This window comes from Nycticebus coucang, chromosome 7 (assembly GCF_027406575.1).
Source record: "Nycticebus coucang isolate mNycCou1 chromosome 7, mNycCou1.pri, whole genome shotgun sequence".
In the NCBI taxonomy this organism is placed as follows: domain Eukaryota; kingdom Metazoa; phylum Chordata; class Mammalia; order Primates; family Lorisidae; genus Nycticebus; species Nycticebus coucang.
In genome coordinates this window covers 110,566,212-110,582,958 of record NC_069786.1, presented here as the reverse complement: position 1 = coordinate 110,582,958, position 16,747 = coordinate 110,566,212, and the positions used below count along the sequence as shown (strand labels likewise).

The window sequence follows — 16,747 nt, the reverse complement described above, 5'->3', positions numbered from 1 at the left end:
AGCCCCAGCCAAACTGAAACAAAAAATAGCTGGGCATTGTGGTGGGTGCCTATAGTCCAGCTACTCGGGAGGCTGAGGCAAGAGAATCGCCTAAACCCAAGAGCTGGAGGTTGCTATGAGCTGTGTGACGCCACGGCACTCTACCAAGGGCAACAGAGTGACTGTCTCTAAAAAAAAAAAAAAAATACATCTTATTTTATTTGTAACTTCATTTTATCAATTCTTTATTACACATTAAGTCAAGTATACTGGCTTGGATAATCTATAGGCCAGGCTTTGAGCAAAAAGAGCCTAGTTCTGCCAGTATGGTGGCTCACAGCTGTAATCCCAGCACTCTGGGAGGCTGAGGCAGGTGGATTACTTGAGCTCATGAGTTCGAGACCAGCCTGAACAAAAGCAAGACCCCATCGCTTAATTTAAAAAAAAAAACTAGCCAGACACTGTGGCAGATGCCTATAGCCCCAGCTACAACTTGGGAGGCTGAGGCAAGAGGATCTCTTGGGCCCAAGAGTTGAGGTTGCTGTGAGCTATGATGCCATGACATTCAACCAGGGACAAGACTCTGTCTCAAAAAAAAAAAAAAAAGGCCTGGTTTTTCAATTGAAATTACATGTGCACATCCTAAGAGAGTAGGATCTCAATAATGCCAAACAGCCTCTTTTAATTGTGACTCAGTAACTGAACTTATAAAAGTAATAAACATTATGTATTTCATTCATTAACATTATGACACACAGATTTGTTAATGGCACTAGTTCCTCAGAAATTAGATCTAAATAAAAGGAATAAAAATTTACTAATACTAGGATGCATTTTTATTATACCAACATAATTCTTAGCAAGAAAAATATTTTATATTAATTTTTAATCAATATAATAAAAATATCTTAGAATTCAACTCCATAAAACTTCTCAAACTATAGGTTCACAGACACTTTTATACTCTTACGAATTACTGAAGACATCCAAGATCTTTCATTTCTGTGAATTATACCTATCGAGACTTACCACGGTAGAACTTACATTTTCAAATATATATTTACTTTAAAATAACTATGATAAAACTTTTACACGGTAACAAAGATTAACGTTTTTTATTTTAAAAAAGCCATGTATTTTCTGACACAGAAAAAAAAATAATTGAGAAGAATGACACTGTTACAAATTTTGTAAATCTTTTTAATGTGTAGATCAAACAGGATAATCCCCATATTTGCTTCCACATTCAACCTGTTGAAATAGTTGTCTTGGTTGAGCTATTTGAAGAACCTCAGGCATATGTGTAGTTGGAAAATGGAGGACAACTTAAAACTCCTGAAAGGGGTCTAGGGACCCTCAGATAACCTTCCACAGTACTTTGAAAACTACTGATAAATGTGCTAAGTAACACTTTAGCTTGGATCAGCTATCAACTGGTCTTCTTCAAAAGTACTTGAGTATTCCAAAGAAATGTCTTAAATTCTACTTAAATTCTTAGTCGAGTGGAAAAGTTCAAGAGAAGAAGACGGCAGAGGAGGACAGATGTCAGGTAATTTAACAATTGTATGATCTGGGTACCCTGCCACTGTTATCTGTAAAGATCAAAATTCTAATTTTATAAAAATCGGAAGTCATTACAGAATGATGAAATACAAAGGACCTTTGAGATTGCATGCTGAAAACAAAACAGAAAACCAAGACCAAAAGAGGCTAGAGAATTAACAAAAAAATTAATAATATACTCATAAGAATTCTCAGAGTTTAGAGGTGATACCCAGCTTAAATCTCAGTAGGATTTTCATTTCATAAAATTACATGCAAGTTCTCTAAGGAATATACTTACACACACTCTCTACATACATATATGATATATATAAAAAATGTAAGTGTGCGTGTATATGTACATATGCACATACCTTCTGTGTATGTATATGTGCATACACACACACACAGGGTGCCAAAAATGTATAAACCATTTAAGAAAGGAAAAAACTGTATTAAAATTGCAATACTTAATATGCAAGATATGACAATTAAGTTCGTAAACTCATCCTAGAAAAAGTGCTACATAAACTCATTGCTGAATATCACTACAGTCACCTTCCAAGTACTCACTTTGGGAAGCTAGTGCCGACACTAGTGCCGACACTAGTGCCTAGTCTACCCTTCAAAGCAATTTCGGAACTCTTTCTGGAATGGCCGTCAGAGCTGTCATTGTACAGGGTCTGACAATTAAGTTCGTGAATTGCAACTGTGTGCTGGAGTTGGCAGCACTGTACAACTCAGTGCGGTTTCATAACCAGGTACATCGGTATTTCACAAGTGCCTTTGTGTCTATGTGTGATGATGTCTTGCTTAGTGGCATTCACTTCTGTTGTGTTTTTGTATACCGTACAACAATCAGTTATGATAGTCATTCGAGGAAAAGGCTTTCAAAAGTGCTTCGAAGGGCGCCTAGGTGCTGCCATAGAGCATAGCTTCCCAAGGGGAGTAGTTCAAAGGCGACCATTGTCATATTCAGCTATGAGGTATGTAGCACTTTTTTCTAGGATGAGTTCGAGAACTTTATTGTTTGACCTTGAATGAGTACCAATAGCAAAAGATGTACACAGGTCACCTTTGACTTCTGCAATTATAAGAGGTACTAAAAAGCAATTACCATTAGTGTTCATAATACACAGAAAACATCTCTTAACATGTGTATACATTTTTTGGCACCCCCAGTATATACACACACAAAGATCTAAAAAATACGCCCATGTCCATACACACTTGGAAAAGATTTTGGTTTCAAGAAACAATGGACAATATAACCAAACTACACAATTGTTAGAGATTAACACTTGATATCTTCTCAATTTTTTTCTAGTCACATTAAATATAACAAACAGATCTCGGACCATTGTACCTACCAAGGAAAATGACAGTATATCAAATACACAATCTAAAGTTTATAAAATAAACAATGTAATCAATTCTCAAATATTTAATCATGTTACCAAAGTTTAAAGAAAATCATAAAAACTTGTTTTAATATCAACTATTAAGTAATCTTTGTTAATTTTTTTATCAAATAAAACTATTTCTTACTATTACAAAAGGTATCATAACCTTTTACTTACAATCTTTAAGGAAAATTTTTAAAGTTCCATTGCATAGGGACTACTGCACCCTGTCATAGAAGATAATGTATCTTATTTATAAACAAATACAATAAATTCTTAACAAATGAAAATATATGTAATAAGCCATAAATATTATTTAGAAGAGTCCATGGTACAATTAAAGCTAATTTTTAGAGATTAAAATACACAATAGTAATAAAAAGCAAATTAAAAGATATAATTGATATATGCTTACAATGAAATTTATGTTTAATTTTAGCATCTTGAAGGAAACTTTTGTGAATTTTCTACATAGCCCTATTTCTCCAAAAAACCAAAAATCCAGGCAAAAAGAACCTAAAAGAGATTCAACCAGGTACAAACATGCCAGAAATATAGAATGGACATTCTTACAAGGTTAGGACAAAGAAAAGCTTCCAATAAATTGATAAAAGACTAACTACTGCTTTTTGGCTGGTAGATGTAACAGCTAAACACTGTACTTCTTCCCCAGTTGTCCTCTTTTGATTCATCTTTGAATCTACAAACATCTTCCAGCACTGTGGTTCCCAAGCCCCAGGCTATAGACCAGTACAGGTCCATGGCCTGTTATAAACTGGCCGCACAGCAGCCAATGAACAGCAGGAAAGTGAGCACAGCTTTCTCTGTATCTGCAACCGCTCCCCATCACTGGCATTACCTCCTGAGCTCTACCTCCTATCAGATCAGCAGTGACATTAGATTCTCATAGGAGAGTGAATCCTACTACTATAAACTGTGCATGCAAGGGATCTAGGTTGTTTGCTCCTTTTGAGACTCTAATGCCTGATGATCTGAGATGAAGATGAGGCAGTGAAGAGTGACTGCAAATACAGATTATCCTAGCAGAGAGAGTGCATTATGGTGAGTTATATAATTATTTCATTATAATGACAATGTTATAATAATAGAAGTAAAGTATACCATGCAATGTGGTTGAATCATCCTGAAGTCATCCCCCCCATAATCCATGGAAAAATTATCTTCCATGAAACCAGTCTCTGAAAAGGTTAGAGATGGCTGTTCTAGCATGATACCACCATACAAAGAAGCAATTACAGTCTCATTCATAATTTTTTTCATTCAAGGATTAATTTATCCACTAATTCAACTGCTATTTATTTATTGCCTACTATGTGTCAAGCACTATATTAGGTCTGTCTACCAAATACTGATAAAAATAATTGATATATAAGGCATTTTTAAAAACCCTTCTGGAGGTTCTTAAGGTTGTAAAGGCAAGAAAATGATGAACAATCAATAAACATATCAGTTGTAGTTCATTCAAAATGCTGTATTTTAAAACTGTTCCTATAAATTACTGCATTGAGATATCCAACAGACTAATAAGTCTAGGCAGCAGATCTCGCTCTGTGAAGGAACTCATTGAAAGGATGCATGAAAGACTGCCATTTACTATGATCTAGAGCCATTCATTTACAAATGGATGTAATCCATTCTGGCTTCATGAAATCTTCTTTTTCAGCTTTTTTTTTTTTTTCTATTTTGAGAGGATATTTTAAAAAGGAATTACTAGATTCCTAGACTGAGGAAGTCTACAGAATATGGACAGATTGACCCAGAGTATAACATGAGGTAAAGTCTTACTATTTTGCACTGAGGAAGTCAAATCTGCAATTGAATAAGGGTATTAAAATGTCCTTTATATCACTCAGTATATAAAAGTTTAATCATTAAATAAAAGCATCCTTCTTTATACAGATATGAAAAATGCTTTTCAAAGCATTTTTTGTATCAGGATTTTCAATTTTTGAATGAGTTTTCAATTTTACAGGAATACCATCAGTTTTATATATTTTTAATTGCTAGTATTGTAATTAAAAAGCATCTGTCACAATTTTCCTTAAAGCCTCATAAGAAAAGTCAAAATATGTTAAGTGTTCCCTGTAGACTCATGCCAGAGTGACCATGATATGGAGAATCACAACACAAAGAGGGAACATGATGTCTTACCAAAAGTGAAGGCTTGATAATAAAGAAACAGAAATGAAGAAGACACGGCAGAACTGCATTAAATAAGTAAGGTAAAGTATTGAAAATGTTAATGAGTTTTAAAACTTCCTATAAAAAGTATTACTGCTAATGTATAGGCTGCAGTAGTGTTCCCAATTCTCACCAGAATTTGAGTATCTGTAGCTTGTTCTTGGACCATTTGAATTGCTTTTGCCAGATCTTCTTCACCTTCTGGAATGCTGAAATTGTCATCTGGTATCTAGGTCACAGATAACGAAAAGGATAAAAAGAATGAAGAGAAATGTAAAGTCCCCTATTTCATCTCAGAAATAATTTTTATTCACATAGCAAAGGATAAGAAAATATGCCACTATGTAAGACACATGTCATTCTGAAGGTCTATGAATAATGGATAACTAACAAGCAGGCAGCGTTCTGACTTCCTTGTAAACATCACTCAATGTCACCTAAAATAAAGTCAAGATTAGCATGTGGGCAACTGCTTTCATCTACCATGGCAAATGTCATCTAACAATTCTGCTGGAAAAAAAAAATCAGGCTCCCCTAAATGCTGCCATTCTCTCCCCATCCCAGGTATCTTCCACCATTACTTTTTCATAACTACTACCAACTACAAACTCTAGTTTATTAAAAACAAAGCAAAACTCAGTGTTGAAATCTTGAAATACAATGTACTATAATTATTTTAATGACAGTTAACACTTATTACCTGCTTTTTATGTACTGATCACAGTTTTAAGCCCTTCACATTTATTAACTCTTTCAGGAACTTCATATGATACATACTATCTCTGTTTTATCAGCAGCAATGAAAAACTCATCTCCCGTGTTTGTACTGTCTCTTGTTCTCCCAAGCTTACCAGTCTTGCCCCAAAGTTTCATTCATGGCTCTGTCATCTAGGTGTGACTTTATACTCCATGTGTGGAAATAATGATAAGCCTCATGGAAAGTATGAAATAAAAGAAGCTTTGAGATAAGAACTACATAGATGGAAGTACATTTAAGCTGGAAGAAAGCATAACGCCTAAGTTCCAACTGAGTAGTGAGAATCTAGAATCCCAGCCAAGAGCAGACTGAATGGCAGCAAATACCTCCTGAACAGAGATGAGAGTCTATGCCATGGCTCCAGAAGGCAAGTGATAAGGAGCTGACTCCAAAGAACAATTAATCGGAAAACCTAAAAAGCCAGATGTTTTATCCAATATAAACATTTAAATACAGGTTTCACATCTCGCTCTTAATATATTGATATTAGCTAAATTTAGATAAAAAGTTAGTCTCTCTCAAGGGAAAAATATGCTTATATATTTCAGAAAATAAAGTGAATGTTTCATGAGAATGACAGCAATGAATTTATAGAATATTCAGAATTAACAAATTACCTCTTCATATTCATAATCCTCTTCAGATGCTTCAGTTACAGTGACTTCTGAATATCCTGTCAAGTTTTAATCTTAATAAGTATGAAATAAAATTATTGTATCAAAATTTTAGTTGATCTTAAAATATAGTATTGGAGCCAATTATCTCACTAGAACTTGGTAAATACATGTAATTTTATTTGCTTAAATTTTGTCCCCAATATGGCCTATGAATCTAGATATCTAAAATTAATTTTTTTTGAGAGAAAGAAATTCTCACTCTATCAACCTAGTTAGAACACCACGGCATCTACCCAGCCCACAGAAACCTCAAACTCTTGAACTCAAGCCACTCTCTTGCCTCAGCCTCCTGAGTAGGTGAGTAGGTAGGACTACAGGTACTTGCCACAAAGCCCCACAAATTTTTCTATTTTTTAGTAGAGACGGGGTCTTGCTCTTACTCTGGGTGGTCTCCAACTCCTGAACTCAGGTGATCCACTCATCTCAAGTCTCTCAGAGAGCTAGGATTACAAGAGTGAGCCACCACACCCAGCCTAAAATACAAAATTTTAACTAGTATTTTAATTATTTTTCACAACCCAAATGCATGAGAAACGACATTTCTTATCTCTTTGACTATTAACCATCTAATGATTTCCACCTTGATTCCAATAAGACTCACACGAATATACGTAGTGTCATAAGGCAACATAAATTCGAAATGAAAGCATAAACCGCACATTGTGTATATGCATCTGTTATCTGGACATGGACAAATACCAATCTCACATCAAAGTGATTCTGTAGTTTATAAATATGTATAACATATAAAATATAACAATAAATGAATTGGTAAACGGAGAAAAGGAAAACAGTACAACAAGATAAAGGTAAAGATGTAGAATATGCCATCAGTCTCATAAGCTTTGTTAAAGGTAAACTACAGATTGCACTCTAAGCTTCACAGCAGTTAGGGTAAAAAGTAGAATGGAATCAGGCGCTCATTCAGTACCCACTCAAGCAGATACACCCTTTTCTGATTCCAAAGCCTGAGAGACATTATACTCTTGGGTTCTCATGAAGAGAACACTGTATATTGTACAGATGTTGATCCTCTTGCCCCTTGGGGATCTAGCAGAGTACCACCCTGTGCAAGTCTTGGGAAAGCACCATTTTGGTCAGCAATCTTGTCAGAGTAGAAAAAGCAATTCATCAAGAATCATCTGAGAGATAAACCCTTTACTCTGGTTCTACTTTACTGAGCAACTTTCTTAATTTTAATCTCTTAGGTAATACTGCTCACCAGCAAACAGATACAATTAAGCTGGTGACAGTTCACATGCTAAGTTATTTTTCCACTGCATTCTGGCTTAAAATCAGTTTCTTTTTCTTTTTTTTTTTTTTTTTTGTAGAGACAGAGTCTCACTTTACCACCCTCAGGAAGAGTGCCGTGGCGTCACACGGCTCACAGCAACCTCCAGCTCTTGGGCTTACGTGATTCTCTTGCCTCAGCCTCCCGAGCAGCTGGGACTACAGGCACCTGCCACAAGTACACCTGTACTTGTACGCCCGGCTATTTTTTTGTTGTTGTTGCAGTTTGGCTGGGGCTGGGTTTGAACCCGCCACCCTCGGCATATGGGGCCAGCGCCCTACTAAGCCACAGGCGCCGCCCTAAAATCAGTTTCTTAATGCCAAGCTGACTCTGAACTCTTACAAAACTCACTTGCCCCTACCAGCCCAATAGTCCTTCAAATAACACCACTGAATTCCAGTTAATTCATTTTTTTTCTACACTGTAGTCCCCTCAAGTCTGCTTCTTGTCTATCTGTCTGCTTGACCTTGACTTGACAACACTGTGCCTGAGTTTCCAGTTTGCTTCTGCCCAGGGTACTGTCTATGGCTCCCTTGCCTCCCTGCTCTGAAGCCACAGCCCAAAGCACTATCCATTTCCAGGCCATGGTCTGTAGTCAAGAGCCATAACCTGGACGCAGACTGAGGCTTCCATTCCTCCCAAATCTCTACTTGGCTCTGGAAGGAATTTAGTAGCACTTGTGAGTTTGCATAGTATGAATCAATTCCCTGGTACTTGGTCACCATGGGTGGACTAACTGGTAGTTTCTGCACTACTAAAATCTGTACCAGATCCTGACATTGCAGACCCTATCAGAAAATTGACCAATGTAACCCCCATACTAAAACTGCCAGGGAGCCCAAAACCCATGACCATACTACAGAAGACACAATGGCCAGAAGACTCAAGCAGTATTATAGCTAGGTATAACAGAGCATGAAGTGACAGTTGGTATGAAGGAGTGACAAACAACATTCTGCAAATGGTCCAGAGACAGAAACCAAGAACAATTTTCAGATGTGAGCAGCACACAAGGTTCCTCACATGCTGGTCTGTTCCACTGCTGCATTTGTAGGTAGTGATCAATGCCAGGAGCAACAGCATTGTTATAAAGAACTGGAGTGAGACATATAGCTATTATATTTTTACATGATTTTCCAAAACTAATATAGATAGAAATCACTTTATAATATTTGCCATCACTGCAAAACCAATGTATACAATCAAAAATCGGGCTTGGAACCTCCATGATCAACATTTTACTTATTAAATTGAAATAAAAGAGGTATAAATAGCAAACATCATAGTCATGTTCTTTTTCCTAGGAATGCTAGTTTAAATAAAGTAAGTTAACTGAATAATATAAACCAATGATGGCAAATAACAGGCATGCTTATGGTCACTTTCCCCATTGCTGTTTGCTCCCTGCATTCAATACCACTGAGTTTTCATGAGGTCTCAGTTCTCATTAATACCACATACTAGGAAGCTAGTAGAAAAGTGGAAATTTATTGGTCACCCCGGTCCTAAATAGCTATTGCAGATCTTCTGCCTCAGAAACTAGAAAATAACCCTTTTTTCAGCATGTAAGACTCATAGTTCTAATGGTGGGTGGTGGTGTATTTCTAGCTTTTAAGCCAGGAAATTCAAAAATATGGATTCTACATATTATACTTCTATCTGAAAATGTAAAGGCTAAATAAAGGTCAAGATATTTATTGTACTCCTTAGGCCACAGCAGCACCGGCAGCACCTATGAGCTAGTTAATAATGCAGACTTTCAGCCCTCTCCTTGACTGAATTAGAATTTTCTTTTAAAGGTCCACAGATAATTCATACACACATTAAAGTTTGCCTACACTAGAGGACACAAAACACAAACGTTTTTCTCTTCAAATAACCTATGACTTTCATACATGTAAAATCCAACACTCTGGCTTTACTAACACGGCTCTTGATCTAGATTCTACATTCAGACTGTCTACCCTTCAGATTTAAATATATGTAGGGTACATATATTCTAATATCTAAGCACCATGTACAATTTAAGTTTTGAAATGATAAGAGTATATAATTTAAAATTATTAAGGAATTTAAAAATGTTTTTTCACTTAATACTATAAATATTCCAGAGAAGTATCACTTTATAACAGAACAAAAAAGTCTAAGACGTTTATCTAAGGGAATGATTATATTTTAAAAAGACAAAAAGAAATCTATGCATAATATTTATAATTCTTTTCACTTACTAAACTTTAATTTTACAAAAAACCAATGTTAAAAATACACAACAAAATAATAAAAAGCCAAATGACAAACTTCAATTTTAATTAAAAGTATCAATAAACATTACATTGCAGTTAAAGACTGGACAGATAAGGTACTTAAAAAGACATCACGCATCTCAGATGGGCCATCGATCTAGTGTTATTTCTGTATTTCAGAGTCTGGAATCCTCAATTTTGCAGTTTCAAAAACAGTTGACTTTGGGACTACATCCAGAGCTGAGGAGCTTGGAAGGACTAGCTTAAACTTACTCAACTCTCAGAAAGAGCTGCTGGAGGCAGGACAGACCTTTTCAGTGGCTGGAAAACTTAAAGCCACAATGTAAGCAGCCAAATTCGCAATATTAGAATGCCTAGAAATATGTAATAATTAAAAGTTAATTAGAGGAGCTGTGACTCCAGTGAAGGGAGGTAGGTAACAAAAACAGTATTCTTTCCTAGGGTTCACATATTCTATTATTCTACCTTGAACAAAGTCTTCTTTTAGATAAATAACAAGAAAACCAATTAACCTCTAGCTTCCTCAGTACAAATTCATCCTAGCCTGCATCTTCTAATTGGAATTGAGTACTGCCATACATTAATAAGTAGTCTCTTCTCTGTAATACAATTGAGAACCTTACCTAAAGTAGGTTGATTTCTAAAATAAAATTCATTCACAAAAGACAATCAACTTTCTTTCCAAATTCTAAAAGTAACTTTTCTAATGAAGAGTTCCACAGAGGACTCACGTACTCACTCTCTAACTAGGTTTCTTAAAGTTCTGCTGATAGCTATGTTGTTGTATATGTTTGTATCTTCCTTATGTAAGTTTAAAATATATAAAGCAATCATACTGCAAAGTTCTCAGAAGAGAAAAGGTGGTACTGTTATAGCTAGGACATTACAAGGAAAGGATGTTGCAGGGATAAGAATTCCTTTTTCCTAAGGACAGTCTCTAAATTGTTATAAAAAGTCATGTGGCCTTTATTAATGACGCATTTGCCCCGCAGTGGATCCTGGCTGTATTTCTGGTTTGGACCACATTAGTCCAACCATGTTCTTTATGTTTGAATGTTTAAAAGCATAAAAGTAGATGATTTCCTGGAAAATTCAAGTCAACCTCTTTCAAAGGATTGCTTAGTATTGATAATTCATTGTCTAGTGTACTAGGAGCATCTTTTCAGTTATAAATAAGGAAGTCCAGGGCCAAATGCAGATTAGAAGTGATTAAGTATACATGCAAAGCAGAGGACATCAGATTTCTGATTCATTTGTGCATATAATTTTTATTTATCCACTGCAGTAGCTCAATTAAATTACCTGAAAGCTAAAGACATTAAACCAAAGTAAGTCTCACTTCAGCAACTATCATAATTGCCTTTAGAAACAATGTCAAATAACATTATACAGGCAACTCTTAATTATGCATGTGAAAAAAGCCTGAGGATATAAGAATAATTGGCATTCACAAGTAATCCTCAAACTTCATTTTAACTAAGAGTTAAAGACTCTTCCATGACTAAATCTCTTCCCTTAATACTGAATATTGCAAAATAGACTGATCAAATGTTTAACTTTGCCATCCCCTGACTACCCTTTGGTTGAAACACAAAATAGTAGTGACTTAATCAAAGAGAGAAAAAATTCAAAAGGGCAGATAGTTCACAAACTGGACAATAAAATTCTAAAAAATTAGACTTATCTTTGTAAATGTCATTCATTATTCATAAGTCTTCCTAAGACAGATTTGGCAACTGCTACCTGTTCGTAGCTGTGACTCAGTCATCTCCCTGCAAATTAAGTAAACCTAATTCCCATTACTAAAAGTTACATATGTTGGAATCCTACCATTTATTTCACAAAGATGTTTGCCAAAAGCTACCTCATTGTATTATTCTCATGTTTACAAACTATGTAATTATACAATTTTAATAAAAATTACAAAATGACTGGTTGCCATTCACTAGTAAGGACACTTCATACTTGCTATAGATAGCTCAGAAAGAATTTGAATCAATTTTTTAATTTAAAAAGGAATATTACAGGCCAGGCACAGTAACACACTTGTAATCCTAGCACTCTGGGAAGCCGAGGCCGGCAATGTTGGTTTCACACCAGCCTGAGCCAGAGCAGGACCCCTCTAATAACAGCAGGACATTGTGGTGGGAGCCTGTAGTCCCAGCTACTTGGGAGGCCGAGGCAAGACAATCACTTATGCCCAAGAGTTTGCAGATGCTATGAGGTGTGATGCCACAGCACTCTACTGAGGGCAACAAAGTGAGACTCTGTCTCAAAAAAGAAAAAAAAAAATTAATTAAAAATAAAAAGTAATATTCCTGGAAAAAATAGCCTGTTAGAGCTATGAAAACAGAAAATAAAGCCTCATTTCTCACAAATAAACCCAGGTATTTCATTCAAAGTTATTTCAATCCACTGAAATTTATATTTCTACAAGATCATTCTATCTATTTTATTTAATATTTTAACTGAAGTCACCAAAGCTCTCTATAACATGGATGTGTAGTGATCCTGAGTTAGGACCAGTTGAATGGCTTGTCAAAGTTCACAAAATGAATCATTTCTGGATCTCTGAAATCTCAAAGTTGGAGGGATGATTGTTGGACCAAAAAGTAAGACAAGGTAGACTGGAGTTTCCTTGCTACCATTAAAAATAAAACAGATAACCATCTCTTTCTTACCTGCCTGAAGAAAGGAGTTAGATGTATTTTTCTCAAGAACCCTCCCCATCTGTCCAGTAAGATCAATCTATGTACCTACAGGAGGAGCCTTACACAAGAAAACAGTGAACCAAATTAGCCATCTATGGTTAATTTTTCTGAGACTCCCACTAATTGCTCACCACTGCTTACTTTCTAACATGTCTGAAATTTGTTCGTTTATTCGATCATTAAGTTGCTCAAGAAAAAAGAGCAATTACTACTATTATTAAATAATCAAAATCGAATCTATCCAGGAAGGTGATGCTAAAGAAACCAAAAATTTAAGCAATGGACAATCTGACATTCTACATGGCATCAGGAGTTGCGTATTCTTGAGTTTGAGCTCGTCGAGGTCCAATGGCAGCGGCTTCTGCCTAGTCTTCCAAGCTTACCCTAAAGAAATTTATTGTGAAAGCGTGAGTGCTTACTTAGGATAAACCTGTTCACTGAAAGGAGGGCGGAATCAGTTTGTTGTGTCTCCTCACATAAAAAGCAACATTCCACTCAAAATTTACTGAGTGGTTACTAAGTATGAGGCCCTGGAAGGTCTCCCAACTCTTCTAACAGGCACCGGGCACCCTACACTTGCAAAAGGCGAGAAATTCATTAAGCAGCTATTTTGGAGGGAGGAGGCTGGGAGTCTGGGTGGCAAAGACGCCACCTTCAGGACCAACAGACGCGCAGCCGGCCCGGTGGCCCTAAGTTTCCTAACGCGCCCCCAGTGGTGGGTAGGCCCTCGCCCTCGCCAGCAACACCTGTGCCCGCGGCAGCGCCGGCAGGCCGCGCCTCCACCAGAAGGATACGCTCCAGGTAGTAGGCGCCCTCGGAGGCCGCCGCGTCCGCCGCGTCCCCGGCTGCCGTCAAACCCCCGGCCGCCGCTAAACCCCCGCCGCCCGTCAAACTCCCGGCCGCCGTCGAACTCCCTGCCAGGGCTTCTTCCATAACCCGCAGAGCGACGGTGGTCATCCCTTGATGAGCAGCCATTTGCGGCGCTGCAGGCCCCGCCCCCGGGCAGCCCCACTACAATCCCTAAGGGCAACCGCGACGGCGCTTCCCGACGGCCGCACGCAGCTCTCGCGAGATCCCGGCTCGCCCTCCCACGCCCTCCCTCCGCCAGACCAGCCCCCGGCGCGAAAGGGCTTCCTCCAGTCCCGGACCTGAACGCTTCCGCGGTTACCCTGACAACGTCGTTGCCTGGTTACCAGGAGAGCTTGAGACGCAACTCCTGGAAAGCGCAAGATGCTTGGATTACAGCTTTTTAGTGAGGCAGCTTGGTTTCCTTTCACTTTGACCCTAGCATTTCTTTCTCACTTGGTATCCTTCCCTCAATTGCCTTTGTCTTTGTTCTTACAGGTCTATTGTTAGGCCTTGAATTTTAGATGTTTGTAGAGCCCCAAATGTGTGTTCCCAGGGAAACTCCTAGAAAAGAGGAATATGTTCAGTGCTTGGAGGAAAATATCAAAAGCGGGGTTGGGTGGGGTGGGGTGACCCTAAATCGTAAATGAAAGACTGACCCAGGGAAGCTCTGGAGTGGTTGCCTTACTCAATTTCTTAATTTTGATTTTACTCTATTTATCTGGACATCTTTGACTTTGGTTTCGTACACTGGGCCTTGAACAGTATTTGTAGCATTGATTCTTGCCAAGGTAAAGCCACTTTCATAAAAATTAGGAGCTACAAATGACCCTAACATAACATGTGTAGATAATTGCCCAATCACGTGTCCTATTGCCTTGACAGGATCTTCCTCAGATTTATGTTATGTATGTATCAGAAGCATCATCAAAGACCTTTTTCTTGTAAATTCTTTTTTCTACATTTCTCCATGAAAACTGCATACTGAACAATGACTCTATAAACACTCTTATTTATTACCAAAAAGTAGTGGTAACTTCCTAAAAAGGTTCTTAAAAGCCTGTTAGAGTGAGAGAAGTGTCATTCAGAACCTGGTTCCACTCCTCACTAGCTATGAACCCTTAAGTAAACTATTTAATGCCTCTAGACCTCAGTTTCCTCACTTGTAAATAAGGATAATATTACTTAGCTCAAAGTGTTGCAAGGTATAAAACAACAAAAAATGTTGAGAACTTACAAGTCACAAAGAAGACACTGAGAAATGTTAGGTGTTATTTTTGGTAAATATATTTGTTTGATTTTGTTTTGCTTTTCAGAATAATCAAGACTCACAATTAGGCATAATAATTGGATAATTCATTCAAGGTATATGTTCATTTACTAACTTACTTTTTGTCTTTGACTTTTCACATCAAACATACCCTAAGTGCTCATTACATGCAAGGGACAATTAGAGGAGGCAGAAAATGCAGAAGAATTCTGCAATTGGGGAATCCATGGCTTTTAAAGAAAGCCTGTTCTTTCTTTCAGGAGACATCACAAATGACCTGGGTCCTTACATTTTTGGCACACTCAGCAAGATGTGTGAGCATGAGAGAAATATGGAGGAGCGTATCCTAGAACAATGTTTACTTTGACTTTTGTATTTGTTTCTTGCAATGGCTCCTTTTTTTTAATTTTTAGATGAAGTATGTCATCTTTTGTAGACAGATTTGTCTCCTAGATCTTCTGTATGACCTTAATTGATTGAGTTCTCTGACTTTAGTTTCCTGCTCTCTAAACCAGAGATTTTAACACCTATCTTACTAAAATATAAATAGTAAATAAGAGGAAACATGGAAAAAGTGGTTATCGTGATGTCCAGTATATCAGATGTTGTCAGTAAGTATTTGTTAATAAAATTTGTTTAAAATATTGAGTGACTATGTTAAGCCTAAATTGAATTTTATATGTGTAAAAATCTTAAATATAAGATTTTTAAGATTTAATTTAAATACTTTTAAAATATTCAGCATGTTAAAAAGGGAAAGATTTTAAGAGTCCTTAAAAAAATTAAGAAGTTATGGTCAGTATCCACTGCTTAAGGTAAAGAAGAGGGAAAGATTCTTGTCAAAAGAGCTCAAAAGAAATCTTATAACTCAAAGAAGTATCATTACACTCCACAAAAAAAAAAGAAAAGAAAAAATTCTGAGTCTAATTCTATAAAGCTTCCAAATAAGCAAGTTTTAATTCAGAGTTAAAACTTGATTATATTTGTTTAATGAATTTCAAATTTAAAAAGTCATCCAAGATATTTGTTGCTCAGCTATAATTTGAAACATGTTTCGCAGGAATCTATGCTCCAAGGCTTTTAAAAATTCAAATTAGAAACAATTTTACCATTTTATTTTGTAAACCTTTTGGTCTCTACAATGAATGAGCAATATTCTTAAAAGCAATGAAATAAAAGCAAAAAGAATCTTAACAAGTATAACCAGACCAGTAATTGCCTTCAAATAAAAACAGAATACAACCCTTTATAGGGATTACTAATATCTTAAAACTGGTGTGACTTTGCAAGGAATGAGTTTGAAAATAAACATGTTACATTAGAATTTGTATTCTGTTAATTGCTGGTTTAATTGAAAAGAGACGTGGAAGGCTGATGATGTGAAAACCCTGAATTGTATCTGACAATGAATATATATTCTTTGCATTTCTACCTTCAAAACAGAAAATAACCACATGCAAAGATATAGTAAAGTACTAATCAACTTCAGATCATGGGGGTTTGAGTTACAGTGCATTTCCATCCTGTATTATTTACTTTTTAATATATTGTATAAATTTCCTTGAAGTGGGGGAAAAAAGAAATTACCTTAACATTTTTATGAATTAATAGCAAACTGTCTACGTTCCCTTTAAACGTGTTCCTCAAAGAGGTAAATAGGAAAACTAATGAAGCCAGTAAAATGTAGCAACAACAGCAAAGGACAACACATTTTATCTGCCCCCAGCCTAATTGCTCCCTTTGCGTAAAGGTAAAATTATTTTTAAAAGCAACCCTGAATTGTATCTGACAATGGATATATATTC

General features: G+C 36.5%; 1 protein-coding gene across 1 annotated transcript in view; it reads right to left on the bottom strand.

Moving 5' to 3' along the window:
- SPAG16 (sperm associated antigen 16) overlaps positions 1 to 13,845 on the bottom strand; it is a 996,461-nt gene extending 982,616 nt beyond the window's left edge. Inside the window, exons 1-3 of the mRNA XM_053597632.1 lie at positions 13,621 to 13,845; positions 6,501 to 6,547; positions 5,260 to 5,355 (exon numbers count right to left, since the gene is read on the bottom strand). Of these exons, the coding sequence (XP_053453607.1) occupies positions 5,260 to 5,355; positions 6,501 to 6,547; positions 13,621 to 13,801 (324 nt within the window). The 5' untranslated portion in view covers positions 13,802 to 13,845. The remainder of the gene's footprint in view (positions 1 to 5,259; positions 5,356 to 6,500; positions 6,548 to 13,620) is intronic.
- Between the last annotated feature and the right edge of the window lie 2,902 nt (positions 13,846 to 16,747).